General features: G+C 44.7%; 2 protein-coding genes across 2 annotated transcripts; both read right to left on the bottom strand.

The window, feature by feature from the left end:
* Window positions 1-355: 355 nt before the first annotated feature.
* Window positions 356-3,306, bottom strand: eaf2 (ELL associated factor 2). The gene is made up of 6 exons (XM_068329477.1): window positions 3,133-3,306; window positions 2,613-2,707; window positions 2,182-2,318; window positions 1,888-2,069; window positions 1,546-1,776; window positions 356-1,465 (listed from the first exon to the last, which is right to left on the bottom strand). The coding sequence occupies exons 1-6, from the start codon at window positions 3,233-3,235 to the stop codon at window positions 1,419-1,421; spliced, it is 795 nt and encodes a 264-aa protein (XP_068185578.1). The 5' UTR covers window positions 3,236-3,306; the 3' UTR covers window positions 356-1,418.
* Window positions 3,307-3,873: 567 nt separating this feature from the next.
* wdfy2 (WD repeat and FYVE domain containing 2) lies at window positions 3,874-14,775 on the bottom strand. Its single transcript, XM_068330017.1, has 12 exons — window positions 14,464-14,775; window positions 13,330-13,397; window positions 12,224-12,297; window positions 11,125-11,179; window positions 10,214-10,364; window positions 8,770-8,882; window positions 7,979-8,105; window positions 7,672-7,777; window positions 6,915-7,016; window positions 6,704-6,834; window positions 6,502-6,610; window positions 3,874-5,954 (listed from the first exon to the last, which is right to left on the bottom strand). Exons 1-12 carry the CDS (start codon window positions 14,598-14,600, stop codon window positions 5,925-5,927), a joined length of 1,203 nt encoding a protein of 400 aa, XP_068186118.1. The 5' UTR covers window positions 14,601-14,775; the 3' UTR covers window positions 3,874-5,924.

The following is a 14,775-nucleotide window of genomic DNA, read 5'->3' as shown; positions in this document are numbered from 1 at the left end:
GCTGGACTGGAAAAATAATTTCCCCCCCAGGTGATAAATAAATTCCATTAATTTGAAATCTGATCTATAAATTTGGCAAAAAGCATTGTTTCATTAGATACTACAGTAATATAAGTGCTGAAGGAAATCCTTTTGACTACTTAGAATAACTTTGTGACACCCCTGCATTAACCTCCTGCATCATCACAGTGAAGCGGGAGTTAAATTCACCTGATGGATTTTTCAGGATGTTTCCTTTCTTGTAGTTTTTGTCACCAGTTTTGCTTGAATTAATTCCAAATCATTGCAAAAAAAAAAAAAAATCCCGTTACACAAAAAACATGTAAAGAGGCACTGCAAAGAAACCAAACACTGTTAAAATCTTTATTTATTTACATTTAATTTTCTTCATGTTTGTTCACAAACGAACCGGCAAAGGCAAATGTGAAAAGGCACACAGGGTTCAGTCAGACTCACAGTGAGCTCAAACTAACTCGCACTTCCAGTTACATTGCTGCTAAAGAATCCGTAAAACATTTTAAGAATTCATTTTTTTTTCGACTTACGTTCTGCAGTATAAATAATTCGATTCAAGTGTTGCAGGTTCAAAGCGACGAAGCATGATCCTAACAGAATGCTATAGTGCGTGCTACCTCTCCAGGATTCAGACCCACTTCACCACAGATCAGGTCTGAGACGCTTCTGGAGCCTCCAGCTGCTGTCATCATATTTACAGAAATAATGAATTAAATGAATAAACGCTGAAGATATCCATCAGCCTGTTTCCAGACCTGCTGTTTTCTACCCACCCGTAGTGGAACTCGTTTGTCTTTCAAGCTGGTGAAGACTGCAGCAGAGATGAAGAGGAAGGAATATTTGGACTTTCAGCTCAAACAATCGACCACAGGTGTTCTCGCTGCTCTGTGACCTCTTGGTCTATTTTTAAGACGTTGTCGTTTTGGTCCACTGCCAACCGAAAGTGGCCCGAGAAAAAAAGAATTGACGCATTCGAAAATGAAAAGAATTGTAACCCAGCAGCTGTTTTCAGTAACACAAACGACGACAAGACAACTAACATCACCGAGGCTCAAAGTTTTGCGCTGACAGCTTGAAACCAAAGCAGCTGCACCGACAGACGTCCGTCCCAAAAGGCACAGCGACAGTCTTTGATATGGCGAAGCTTAAACGACGAGATGACCACGTGACCGCCCGCGTCTCCGATAGGATCGGTCAGACTCGCCACTAATGAGATGAATCGTTTACGGACGGTTTTGCTGCATCTCTCAACAAAATCGATAAAGATCATCTCTTTAATACGCCGCACAAAAAACAAAAAAACAACTGACATAATAAATGTCGACTTCTGGCAGAGGAGCAACAAATTATATTTTGCAAGCAGAATTGTGGATTCGTGGAGAAGGCGGGTTTCCTCTTGGCGCTCAGTCGTCGCTTTCGCTGCCCGATTCGCTGAGCTGGAGGTCGTTCTCTGCAACGCGGGAAGGATTTGAACGTGAACACACTGGTTTGAAAACGCTGATCCCGCGCATCAATGTGTCGGTTACTCACTGAGCGTGTTCATGAGAATTCCTCCACCTTCCTGGTGGCGGCTGTTGCTTTCGGTGCTGGTGGTGATGATGGGCATGCTGGGGTTGGCCGGGGGCGGCGGCGGCGCCCGTTCGTCCTCCGAGTCGCTGCTGCTGGAGCTGTCGTCGCTGCTTGAGGACGAGGAGCCGTTGGAGTCGGAGGAGCTGTCGCCGCTGCTCATCTGGTCCATGACCCGCGCCTCCGCCATCAGCTCTGCAGAGGGACGGACATTCAAGAAGTTAAATGTGTGGTAATTCCCATTATTGACAAGAAAAAAATGACCGACCTAGGCAGCAAAACATCATCGATCGCTCATTGACTCACCTCTCTCGATGTCATCCATGGAGGAAGCAGGGGAGGTCTTCTCTTTGGGAGGAGGGCTCTTGGAGCTGGAGGAGAATTTGTTGCTACTGCTGGTGGTGGGGGTGGTGCTACTCTTCACCTGCTGGCTCAAACGACTGGTCTGTTGCTCCAGACGAGAATGGATCTTACTGCTGCCCTCAGCCCTGGGATTGCGCACAAACAAACATTGGAAAACGCTTCTATTAGATCGGCAAGTTTAGGACTTATTTCAGAATATTTAAAATAAAGGTAGCAGCGTGATGGGTTCACGCCCACCTGGTTTTCTTCACGGCAATGTTGCTGTTGAGTTTCTCCAGCCTGTACTCTCCTGTGTCATGGTTCACGATGAGGATGCACTCTTTCATATACGGCCTCTTGGATCCCTTGAAGACAGTTACTGGGGCGCTTGAGCCCTGTTCAAAACACATTTTAAATATATACTTTTAATCATCTGTTCACTGGTGAATCATTTGATCCTCATGGTTTATTTTTCCACCCTTAGAGCCTGAATTCTGTTTGAGAACTGTTTCTTTAGCCAGACATTAAATTCTTCTGCTGCTTTACGAACTGTAAACTGAAAAGGAGAACCATGTGATCTGTGATCAGGACATTATAAAGTTCAACCCCATGATTATTTTTATACAATACTCTAATAATTCATGGGAGAAAACAAACATAATACTGGTGGATTAGAGGCGAACACCGACCTCTAGATTGGGCAGAGTGATAGTGACTTGCTCTCCTTTGCCCACTTCAAGCTCTCCTTCACAGGTTGTGTCGATGGAGGCCGGCTTGAAATCATCTGCAGGCAAAAAGCAAGAAAAACAAATATTTATGAACATCATCTACATTTAAATCTGTAAAACATACCAAATCCGATCGAAAGCTACGTTGAAAAATTAGCTCAATATCTTGAGTGCTTCGGTGCTGCAGTTGCGCATCACTCCCACATGATGGCGGTAGAGAGCAGTCACGCAATGCTAACGTTAGCCAACAGTTTTGACAGCTGGAGCATCAGTTGTTTGTAGCTAACAGCTGAAAGCTAACTGACGAAAACGGCAGAGGAGAGTCAACTCGTTAAAACATGCTAACACCAGAGCAACACCTAATCGGGTTAAATTCGCGGCAGCTGGCTCTCCTTCGGGTTTTCACCTACAGAGCTAATTAGCATGCTACTGTTAGCCGCTTCAAAGCTAAACATAACCTAGAAATTTAGATCCTACTTACATCGCACAGTATGGTAGGCACTTTTAGGGTGTTTCTCAAACGTCTCTCCTAGTTTCAGGACATGTTCTTGATTGTCAAAGTTGGAATAAGCTGTTCCATTCATTCTCAAAGTTTCATAAGTAGCAAACTCTTTGCTTTTTCAACCGATAGCCATGTACGGCACAGTACCTGAAGCCTTCATTGGTTTCTTAAGTCCCGCCTCCCATTCGCGTCGATAGGTCAAATCAGCGACACCCTTGTCTGATTGGTTGAACGTCTGTCCATCAAGATGTGGCGATGACAGGCCAATTTCAGGGTGATGTCACGTGGTTTGTTGGTCTTTGTCAGTACAGTATTTGAGGACCAGACAACCAGCATTGATCTGAATATATTTCATCACTCAGCACCACAAAAATAAAATAATTATAAAAATATACATAAATGTAAATTCATAATATAATAAAAAGTGATTTTCAAAATCACCCCTTGTATCACTATGTTATATAAAGAATAACATTTCACCAACGGCTGATCCATTTCTTCAGCTTCTCAGATCTTGGAAAACAACTAGGACCCAGATCAGATTTGAATTATTCATGATATTATTTGTACTTGCAACCCAAAAAAAATCATTAAAATATTTTAAAAACATTCTGTATCAATGTGATGATCTAGATAACTTTTAAAGAGTTCTTTCTCGGGTACTTCTACTCACACAACAATCTAAACCAGCAACAATAATCAGACTCACAACTTTTCAAGCAGGTAATCCCACATATTTAATGTCATTAACATATACAGGTTATCAATTATGGACAAAGTGAAATGCACAACCATGTCTGTTATCTGCAGCAGGGGAAAAAATACCTGTTTTCTGGTTTTTTTATTTGTAAAGGCCTTATTATTTTGTTACTACCAAGCAGTCACAGCTTGAAATTAATTTTAAAACAGACTGAAAATCAAACCATTTTTAACACCATAAAACCTGCAACTGTTCTACAGACACTCATCTGTATGATTAGTATGATGCTGGTACAACCCTTCAATGTGTTTAAAGTACCTGCATGCTGACATTCGTGAGTAAAAAGCTGCTGCTGTAAACATTAACATCAAACATCTTTGGAACATATTAATTCAGGTGTGAACATCTGAAGAACTCACCATAGTTACATCCAATTTAATTTATGAACTAACATGACAATCAAACATGTATTTTCTCTGTACAGCAGTAATCTGACAAATATTTACTTCTCAATTCCAGTGCATTGACAAAAAAAAAAGGCAGAATTCAGCATGATTGATAAAAAGAGAAAAATGATTGAAAGCACTGATATTAAGTCCTTTGAGTTCTAATGCACATGTGTGTGTGTGTGTGTGTGTTGCCGTCAATTAGCTCGATATGTCAGAATTAGGAGGGTAACACTGGTAATAATAAATAAGATATAAGTAGATAACATGCGAGGATCAGCGAGCACTCTGATACACTGATTACAGAATATTACAGGAGTAGTTAGTTGAACCGACTGTGTGATTACATCATGAATTTTAACACTTTGACGTCATGTCTTTGCCTTAAACTGAAAAAACAAAAATCCCCACAGGTCTCATATGTGATATATCCAACATGAACATATCAAATTCTGTAATATTTAAATAACATTTTTACAGCTGCACTTTTACATCAACTTAAATCAGCTTCTACACATTTCTGTCATAAATTAAGACACTTTACAAGCTCCACCTGAATTAAAATCGAGCATTCATCTCGTGGGTCAACTCTGAACCGTTTACATGTGCACTTGGTAAAACCTCCTCTGGGTGACGTCAGCCTCCTATCAGCCTATCAGCCATCTACAGGTAGCGGAATGCGGACTCTACTGCGCCCAATCGGCCAGACCCGACACCTGCAGCCACATTTATTTCCATTTTTTAACTGCTCTTAATGTATTTTTCTCTTATTGTTGCGCTAATATTCACACTATAGGTGCAGTCTGGGGCCAGTATGAATCCTAATGTGCTTGTCTAAGATTAAGACAAAGTAAATCTAAATTTTCAAAACTCTGTGCAGTTTTTCAGGGAATAAAGGTTGGACGGGAATTTAAAAAAAGCACAGATAAGGTGACGGTATCTATGTTCCTGTGTAAATCCAATGCGGATCCCACAAAAATCCGGATCCATCGAACTAAAAAGTCTTTTATGTTCAATAGACGGTAGTTTCAGATTGAAATCTTTTATCACACCGAGGACTGAATATGGGTGAGGCCTTCTGTCTGTGGACGTCTGCAGCAGGTGTGCATCTGACAGCCTGTAGGGGACGCAGGTCGGCCGAGGTTCCTTCAGAATATCCATCGTTTGCCCAAATAAATGTGTTCCACTTCGTGGGAGAGGATGGTCCGGTTCCATGATGTGCTTCACATCTTAAAAATGTCAACTTTTGGACTGACTGACTCCCCCACGTGTGCAGAAATGAGTCAACCGCTGCTTTTATGATGAAATCATCAGGAACGTGCGGAATTTAAGAAGAATTGAGTGTGTCGATTCGTTGCCAACTCCTCAACCCCACACATTCACAAATCATGTGTGTGAGGTTGTGTCAAGGCCTGCCCCCCCCCCCCCTGCCGGGCTAGACCGGCCCAGAGCGTCATCTCTGTGAACACCAACACACATTACTTGTTGTTGAATCACCGTTAAATATTATCCAGATGACACATCGAGCGATGGGCGTCTCTCTCTCTCTCTCTCTCTCAAGCTGCTGTTTTGAAACCATCGCAGTTGTGTCAACGGATGTTCATCTGCTGGGGGGCCTCGGAACCTCAGGACACCACGGGGGTCATGTCCCACAGCTGCAGACAAACACGACAGAGCGTCAGGTTCTGACTAAAAACATTAGCGCACGCGCACAAAACGTATCGCAAACAGAAGCTAACATGTGGACTCCAGAAAGTATTCCATCTATTCCTCCGCCTGCAGCTGTGACCTCTGTGGAACCTGATGAACCACAATCGGCTGTCGCGCCTCCACCGGAGCTCTACAACAACTTTCATTTAGTATTCTAACAGGATGTACTGTATTTATATTAGAGTAGCATTAAAATCTGATTTAAGATGCAGTTTTGATAATCTGTTACAGCTGGAACTCACAAACCGAGCATCACGTCTACGGCTCCGTTGCTGCGACATTTTATATTCTATCTGTGTCTGTTTTTTGCTTGATTCTGAGCAGGTTTTTATCACATCTACCTGAGGACTCTTTTTTTTTTTTCTAATTCTAATTCAAATTTCTAAAAGTCACTCATAGATTCAGAAAAACTTTGAATAGCTGAACTAAACTTCTATGTTGAACTGCTGTATGTTCTTTAAACTGTGCGTGAACTCATCAGGTGCCGCAGACCTTGATGACCTTGTCCGTGCCGGAGGTCAGCAGGTTTCCGGTGGTGGGCTCGTAGTGCATGTAAAAGATGCCGTGTTTGCTGTCGTGGAAGGTCGCCGTGGGCGCCCGGCTGGAAGACACAGAGACGGCGGCGGCGGTTACGATAGGGCGAGCGCACAGAGACGCGTCGGTCCGAGCGGAACAGAGGACGCCTGTTACTCACTCCTCTTCGGTGATGGACTCGTGGCAGCTGTCGCACACGCGCACCTCGAACTCAAAGCCCATGAGGGGGATGGTGGAGCGTCTGGACGAGCATTTGCCGCACACCGCCTGGCCGCACTTCCTGCAGTGGTGCTGAGCAACACAGGAGGGGTTTTCAACGCGTTAACGTAGATCAGCGATGGGACCGTTACCCAACCGGGACTGGAACTCACCTGTCGTAAGCCGATCTTCTTGCTGTCCCACATCTGTTTGAAGTTCCAGAAGAAAGGCTGCTCACACCGCTGACAGGAGTCGCTGTCCAGCCACTCCGGAGTCTGAGGAAACATTTTTATAACGTCAAAACGCTGAAATGAAGCGTCTGTCACCACGTTGTCATTACCTTTACAGGTTTGAAGGATAGAAAAGAGAGATTTAAATAATACTTCTGAACTTTGGGGGATTATATTTCCGGTATCTTCCTAAGAAGCAAATATAAATGTCATATTATCATTAGTATTAATATTAATACACATCTTTGCTGCAGGATCTCATTTACAGGATGGATGATTGTAAAATGACAAATTCTAGCTGATCATGTGCTCCAACTATTTCATTATAACCATATTTTTAAAGCCTTGGATGAAGATGCCGTATCCTGATGAGCTGATGATCATGTGTGTGTGTGTGTGTGTGTGTGTGTGTGTGTGTGTGTGTGTGTGTGTGTGTGTGTGTGTGTGTGTGTGTGTGAGTGTGTGTTTCCCTTTGGATGGATGTCACCATGACGATTCCTCTAACCTGAGCATGACGCTGCAGCATCAGATAAATTAAACCAGTAGATAAATAACGTGAGATACACGTGACACGTTTGCGTGTTTCTCCGTCGCTCTTCAGCAAACGGTGTGTTCATGTGTGTGTGTGTGTGTGTGTATGTGTGTGTGTGTGTCGTGTGGACGTCGCTCCCCGTCAGCATTCAGCCTCCTCTCCTCTCACCTCTTGTCGCATCACGTCCATGTTCCAGATGACGATGCCTCCGTCTGAGCTGCAGGAGATGAGCTGACGCGTGTGAGAGGCGTAGCACAAACCCTGGATCTTGTCGCTATTGGGAGCAGACAGAAACACACACACACACACACACACACACAAACAGATTTCTAGAAGTTATTCTTCATCGTGCTATTCGAAGTAGTTTGATTTATGGGACAAAAACTGCAACACATTCCCACGTCAACACAACAAAACGACACACACGAGGCCTAAAGGGCGTGTTTGACACACGGCGGGAGTTCGCGGCCCTCACTTGTGCCCTTGCAGCTCGATGGCGGTGCCTTTGCGTCCTCCGATGTCCCACATGATGATGGAGTGGTCGGAGCTGCCAGAGAACAACACCCTCTGGACCGGGTCCCAGCACAGCGCCGTCACGTTACCTGCAGAGAAGCAACACATGAACAAGAGGTTGAAGCTGCAAAGGAAGCATCTCCCCCGCCCTGAGCAACAACCTCCCCAGAAATATTTAAATCAGCTGATCGAGACTCGGTTCATTGGCTTTAAAGCCTTTATTTCTTTAAGAACTAATTTCTTGTGTTCATCTCTCCACGCTGCTAAAATAGAATAAATGATCCACATGACAAGAAACCCTTTCATTAATTCAGGATGATTGCTTCTGGCCTTGAACCTTTCACCACAAAGTTTTTAAACACTTTAAATCTTATTTCCGGCACCAAAATTCAGTTTTTAACTGCCTTTCACGATCCACGTCTCCTCGCACTCTTCAACTGGTGAACATTTGTACAACTAAACACATTCGAAAATCAAGTTCCTGTGATTTGCATTCAGGAACGACTTTCGTTCTCTCACAGCGGGAGGAACAGGCAGCTCATTACACACCGGAGGAAAATCTGCCGCTTCCTTCTCACAAACTAATTCCTGCATGAGTTATGAGAAGCAGAAATGATGAGCGATCCGACGCGGAGCTCCGATGTGATTTGAGTCAGATGACGTCTGAATACATAATTTAATCAACGCCAGTCGTTTCCGTGGGTATTTTAACTCATGCACCAAAGAAATCAGAATGAGCTGCCGGTGAGGTACCGGTGTGACCCTTGAATGTGGTGACCAGGCTGCAGCTGTCCTGCTCCAGCTTCAGGATGGTCACCTGACCCGACTGGTCCCCCACAAAGGCGTGCCTGGTCTCCACATCGAACCTGGGATGAGGGTGACGTCAAGGAAGAACAAAGAAAAGGATGCAAACCAAACTACTGCGTGTTTGTCATCAGAATACAATGTTTAAAATGTACAAGATCCACTTTTGACATTAATAAAACCACCAACAGTATTTAGAGAAAACGTGCGCTCACTGGATTTTACTGGATTAGCTGCTAAGAATAAAATATCCTCTTGCATGTGCCAAGGACTTTTCTTTCCCTTTTCGCCATTGAGGTATTAGGCACAGATTTTTATGCCGGGATTGTATTAATGTGTACATTTCTGGCAGCACACACTTGGGTGTAATACCTAAAACACAAGATCTGCGTAAAATCCCTTCACAATGGACCGGAGGAGTTAGAGAGAGTAAATGATTCAGCCGTTTCAAGGGTCCTCCTCTGACCCGGTTCAGTCACTACAAACCAAAATCATTACCGCGTCGAGTTCCAGAAGGAAAAAAGCCACCTCTGCACGGGGAATAAGACGTAATCCCATCCAATCCTGGGACACAAATCAAATTCGGGGACTTAAAGTTTTTAATTCTCTGCTTCCAGGGCACCAGATTATACGGTGTGTTCGGTCGGACTGGATGATTTACAAGTGGAGGCGCATCTAAAGATCAGCGGTCCCCCCAATCCAAACCAAAGACGAGCCAGAAGGGTACCACAAGGCCCGATTGTACTCTTTAATTAAACTAAACCCTAATCTAAATCCCCAAAGGATGACAGATCCACCCCTAAGTTTCATAAATGTCCATCAGGGAGTTTCCCTCTCAGAGGAAAATGAAAAAAAAAACAAATCTGAGAATTTAGCGTTCCTCAATTCCCTGAACATTCCTCATTATGTTCTGACCTTCTCAACAAACACAATCACAGAAAACAGTACAAGAAGCATCACTTCTCATCCCCTCCATGCTCACGTTTTTTTAATTAGCTCAGCAGGAGCGCTAACGTCTAGCGACCTCGCGGCGGCTCATTGGTATGGATCGGCGTCGCTCCCGAGCACTCAGGGCCTTTCATCTGGCCATCACAGGAACCCATTCAGGCTGTTTCCTTGACGACAGCATGACTGATGACTATTGTTAGCCATCAGTAGAAAGTAACTAGAGGGTAATCTCAACCTGCAGGTCTGGTGTTGCTGCCGTCTTAAAATAAACCACGTTTTAATAAAAAGGATTTTTTTTTTTACAGTCCGGCTCGACGCTTCTCACCCGGTTACTTCACCTCCACTCCGTTTAGCAGCGAGCTTAGCTGTCAAGTTCAGTGAGCGCACTCTGAAGCCCAAATCAGAGCATGGAAAAGATGGTGGTGGGGGGGGCATGAAAGGATACTGTAGTCCTGACACCCAGGCGGCGGTGTGATACGTCCCCAGCTGCTGGCCACTTTCTGAGCAGTGCCAGGTGAAGTTCTTGTCCTGGCCGGTGCTCAGGAGCCACTCCATCTCCAACACGAACAACACCACCATCACTCTGGCCTGGTGGGCTGAGGGGGCACGAAAGAACAGGGAAACACACGTGAAAAGCGGTTCTGAAGCGTCCACAGCCGGACGTGACACATCACAAAAGGTCAACTGTAAATGTTCCTCTGATGTCAGCCACGGCTCAGGTGCTCATGTTGACGCCGTCATTGAGGCGGCGTCTAGAGGCAGATCAGTTGGGACCTGTTCCAGTTATTCTAGAGCACATGTGTCAAATTCAAGGCCCGGGGGCCAAATGTGGCCCGCCACGTCATTTTATGTGGCCCACGAGAACATGACAGGTCAGAGTGTCTAAATATAAATAGGTTAAAAAAAAAAGGGGTGCTTTGACCAAAAACTACATTTCCCAGAATGCAATAATTAAACCCATGTTAACATTGACAAAAACGTTTTGAACAAAGTTAACGTCCTAACTTGTGTTTGATGTTATTTTTCTTTATTCTCTTGAATAGTTTAATCCTTGATTGATGGAGTTCTGCAGGTTTCATAACTTGACAAATTAAAATGATTTAAATTTAAAATGATTATAACAGAGAAACAAGCAAAGTTATTTAGCATTAAGGAGTAGTTACATTTATTTTACAACATAATTGAGTTACATTTAGTTAAATTTATTGGTTACATCTGGCCCTTTGAGGACAGACAGACATGGGTTATAAAGTCCAGGTCTTACTAAAAGGATTTTTAAATACAAACAACATTATCTCTTGATTCCTCTGCAGACATTGGTGACACTGACTCACAAACACACACTTCCTGTCTCACCCTGGTACGTTCGAGCCGGGGTCATCTTGTTATAGTCTTCTGACAGGATGAACTCCTAAAAAAGACAGGAAGTGGACATGAGTGTTCGACACTGACTGACTCAGGTCAGCCGTTAAAGTTGAGGAGATGAAACAGATTGAATGTGTCAGAGCAGCGGGGCTTCAAACTATCGTCACATCTGAAGCGCCATCAGAGAGATGAAGGATTTCCTCTTCCTACTTAATGTCCGATAGAATGTGCAGCTTTTTTTTTTTCACATTTTCTTATTTAGTTTTATCAAAATAAATTACACCATGTTTATGTTTGCCTTCCAACATCTTGAGATCAATAGGAATTATTTTGTTATTTGAGGCAAAAAATAATTTTTTGATGCTTTAACCCTTCGATAACCGATCTTCACGAGGTCAGGAAGGAAGTCGGTGAGCGACGTGAATAAAAACCTGACAATGTGAAGATTCCTGCCGGACAGATATTCAGCAGCAGCGGCCGTGTAAACCACTGACAGGCTACACACTCAGCGTTAAAACAGCCTGGACAGCTGACGGTACGCTTTCCACTGGGGGGGGGGGGGGCGTTTAGGTTTGTTCTGTGATGACAACCCCAGAAAATAGTCTGTTGTGATACTGTTTGATTCTGTGTTGGAACAACAAACCTGCAACTGATTAATTTAATTTAACAGGGATCGTCTTCTGGGGAGGGAGACATGGTGTTATCCATACTGGGGGAGGTCTTCTGTGTTCCTTATAATGGTACAGAATTACTTGAGAGGAGGAAGTTTGAAACTTGGATGTTTTAAGTTTTAAAAAATAATAATGATGTACCTAAAAATGTGTGTGATTCACTGATTTTCATCCAACCTCATGATGGTGTTGACATTTGCGGGGGATTCTGTGCAAATTTGCGACAACAGCTTGGAAGAATTGTCTCTATTTGGTGTGTAAATTCATCCTCATCGTCATCCTCATGTGAAATGTCTCATCTATGGCTCGAACACTGAAATCCAATCGAACGAACGAACTCCATCAATGCATTCCTGCAGAGCTGGAGATTAGCCAGCGGCGCAGAAACAGGAAGGTGTGCTGGCAGAGCGTGGACTTACGCAGATGCTTCCGGTATCCATGCCCACAGACAGCTTCCTGGTCTCCGGGTTGAAGGACATACAGGAACACTGCGCTGAAAACACAAAGACACACAAAGGAACAACTGTTAGCGCTCTGCCAGCCGCGCATCACACCTGAGAGTAAACCCTGTTCCTGTTCACGGCGCTTTCACCGCAGTGAAGTTTCCACATTTAAATATGGAAATGAACGGATCTGGCTTTAACAGTTTCAGGATAGAATCTTTCTAGCGTCTATAAGAAGGCGGGGCTCCCGACAGCCGCCTAATCCTATTGGATGACAGAGTGCTGGCACAATTTCCTGTGTTTGCGCTGAGGTTTAGGAGATAAAAAATAATAAACACGGGGGGGGGACAAAGTCTCTGCAGTTTGACCTCATGGGAGGGAGACAACAAACATGAACATGAGAGCACAGCCAATTACCCAGGGAGCCCAGGAGTGTGTTTTTATCTTCATCAGCCTGCTATTATTTTTCATTCTATTATGAACGTTATGAGGCACAATCTTTCAGTTTTAAATGAAGTTAAAAAAAAGACATCTACACTCTGATTGACCTCAAAGATCCACGCCTCCACCACATTTGATCAAAATCTGTTAAGTATAGGTATTTATGGGAGATCAAATAACTTCTATCTAAAGATGGTATGGGCAAAAAAATCTGACTAATTCCACCTGTATGTCGTGGTGTTTTGATTTTTTTATCACCACATGAAAACTCAGTAAATTACCATCAAACGTTTTCAATGTAGTTTCAGTTTTTACATCAGTAAACTCAAACGTTGCACGTCTGCAGCCTCTGGTTCTGTCGCTGTGAGCCGCCGGTCGTGCTGATGGCAGCACGGGATTTCCTTCGGTTGCACAACAGCAGACGAACGAGAGAAAACAGAGTCGCCAGACGTGCAGCAGCGAGGAGGAGGAGCGATCCGGATGGAGCGAAGGAGGATGGATCTCATTTCAGGAGCAAAAAAAAAAACTGAAATGAACAACAAGACCTGACCCAAGGAGCAGAAGCCACTTTCTAATATTTCAATATTTAGCCATCAAAGCCCTCGACTCAAACAGTGAACAGGTAAAAAAAGACGCCTTACATGACACCGTGTGGTAGATGCTGGGCCAGTACTGACCGCTGTCTCTCTTCAGCCAGACCCGGATCGTTCTGCGGGATGAAAAGGATGCACAGATCAGTTTTTCATACACTGAACCCTCCAGACTACAACACACAGCATGGACATTATGCGGCGGGTTAAGGGAACAAGTGTGTCTGCGTGCTTGAAATCCCGTCGATGTAGAGGAACCACGAGACGACCAGCGGCTCGTTCTGTGCAGAGGTTGGGTCAGGATCAGATTTCTGGATGAAACTGGATGAATGTGGTTCAACAAACGTTTCCTCATCTGACACTGAGGTGTAGAAGGAGGTCAACCAGGAGTCACCACGGTAACGCGCCCCAGGCCTCCGCCGCCCATCAGGAAAGGAATGTATTGACAAGTGTTGATAAAGAAAACAATATTCAACCTAAGAATGCAAAGATATCATGGCTGCACAAAGGAATGAAGACTAGAGCGGACGCAATGTTTGCAAGAATGCGACCGCCGGGACAACCTGACCTGGATCGTTCCATTGGCTAACTAGAGGCGGGGGCAGTCCTCCAGATAAGTCACAAGGTCAGTGAATGTTTCACCTTTCAACAGTGCTGCCTCTGCACCAGCGTTGTGTCGCCACGGGAACGACAACGCCCTGGCACACGATCAAAACATCCACCTGTCGAGCCTCAGGTACGGCTCTGACCGGCCAGCGACACGTCAGCGGAGAGCACGAGTTCATCCGATGCGTGACGCAGTCGGATGTTAACATCTGGACTCCCCAATGATGAGCCCACCCCCCACCCCCATTAAAAACCCTCCAGAGAGAAAGACTACAACAGTGTGAACAATCTCTGCAGCTCCACCTCATGATTGGGCTCCAATCCCACAGAATGGGATGTGCCGATCCATGAGGAGGTGGATTACGCTCATCATCATCATCATCATCAAACACTGACTGGGGACAAATACATTTTTTTCAAATTTGTTAGAGATTAAAAAAAATTTTAAAAAAGGAGGAAATTATAGGTCTTCATGTCCATAAAGAGCCAATCTGTCAAACAGAGGTCTAATTCCTGACACAGGACCGTTGACCAGTAATTATCCTGGCTGGAGCCGAACCGAACCGGCTCCCGGCTCACCTGTCCTCCGACACGCTGATCACCCCGTCCTCTTTGGGGATGATGACCGCCGCGCTCACAACATCCTGGAAAGCCTCGATCTTGCTGAGCAGACATGGCTTCCGCGCCTGCGGTTGGGGCTGATTTTCGGTCGCCATGGGTTGCTGGTGGAGAAACCTCCTTCTGCGGTTCCGGGAAACATAACCCACCGCGGTCCGGCAGCGAGGGTTCGGCCGGAGCTGAGCGCTAACCGTCGGCAGGTGGCACACGGGGCTGCGAAGGCTGCTGGAGACGTTAGCAGTCAGCTGACAACAAAGCTAGACAGCCGGACAA

Source organism: Antennarius striatus, chromosome 12, assembly GCF_040054535.1.
Source record: "Antennarius striatus isolate MH-2024 chromosome 12, ASM4005453v1, whole genome shotgun sequence".
In the NCBI taxonomy this organism is placed as follows: Eukaryota; Metazoa; Chordata; class Actinopteri; order Lophiiformes; family Antennariidae; genus Antennarius; species Antennarius striatus.
This window is presented reverse-complemented; position numbering and strand designations above follow the sequence as displayed.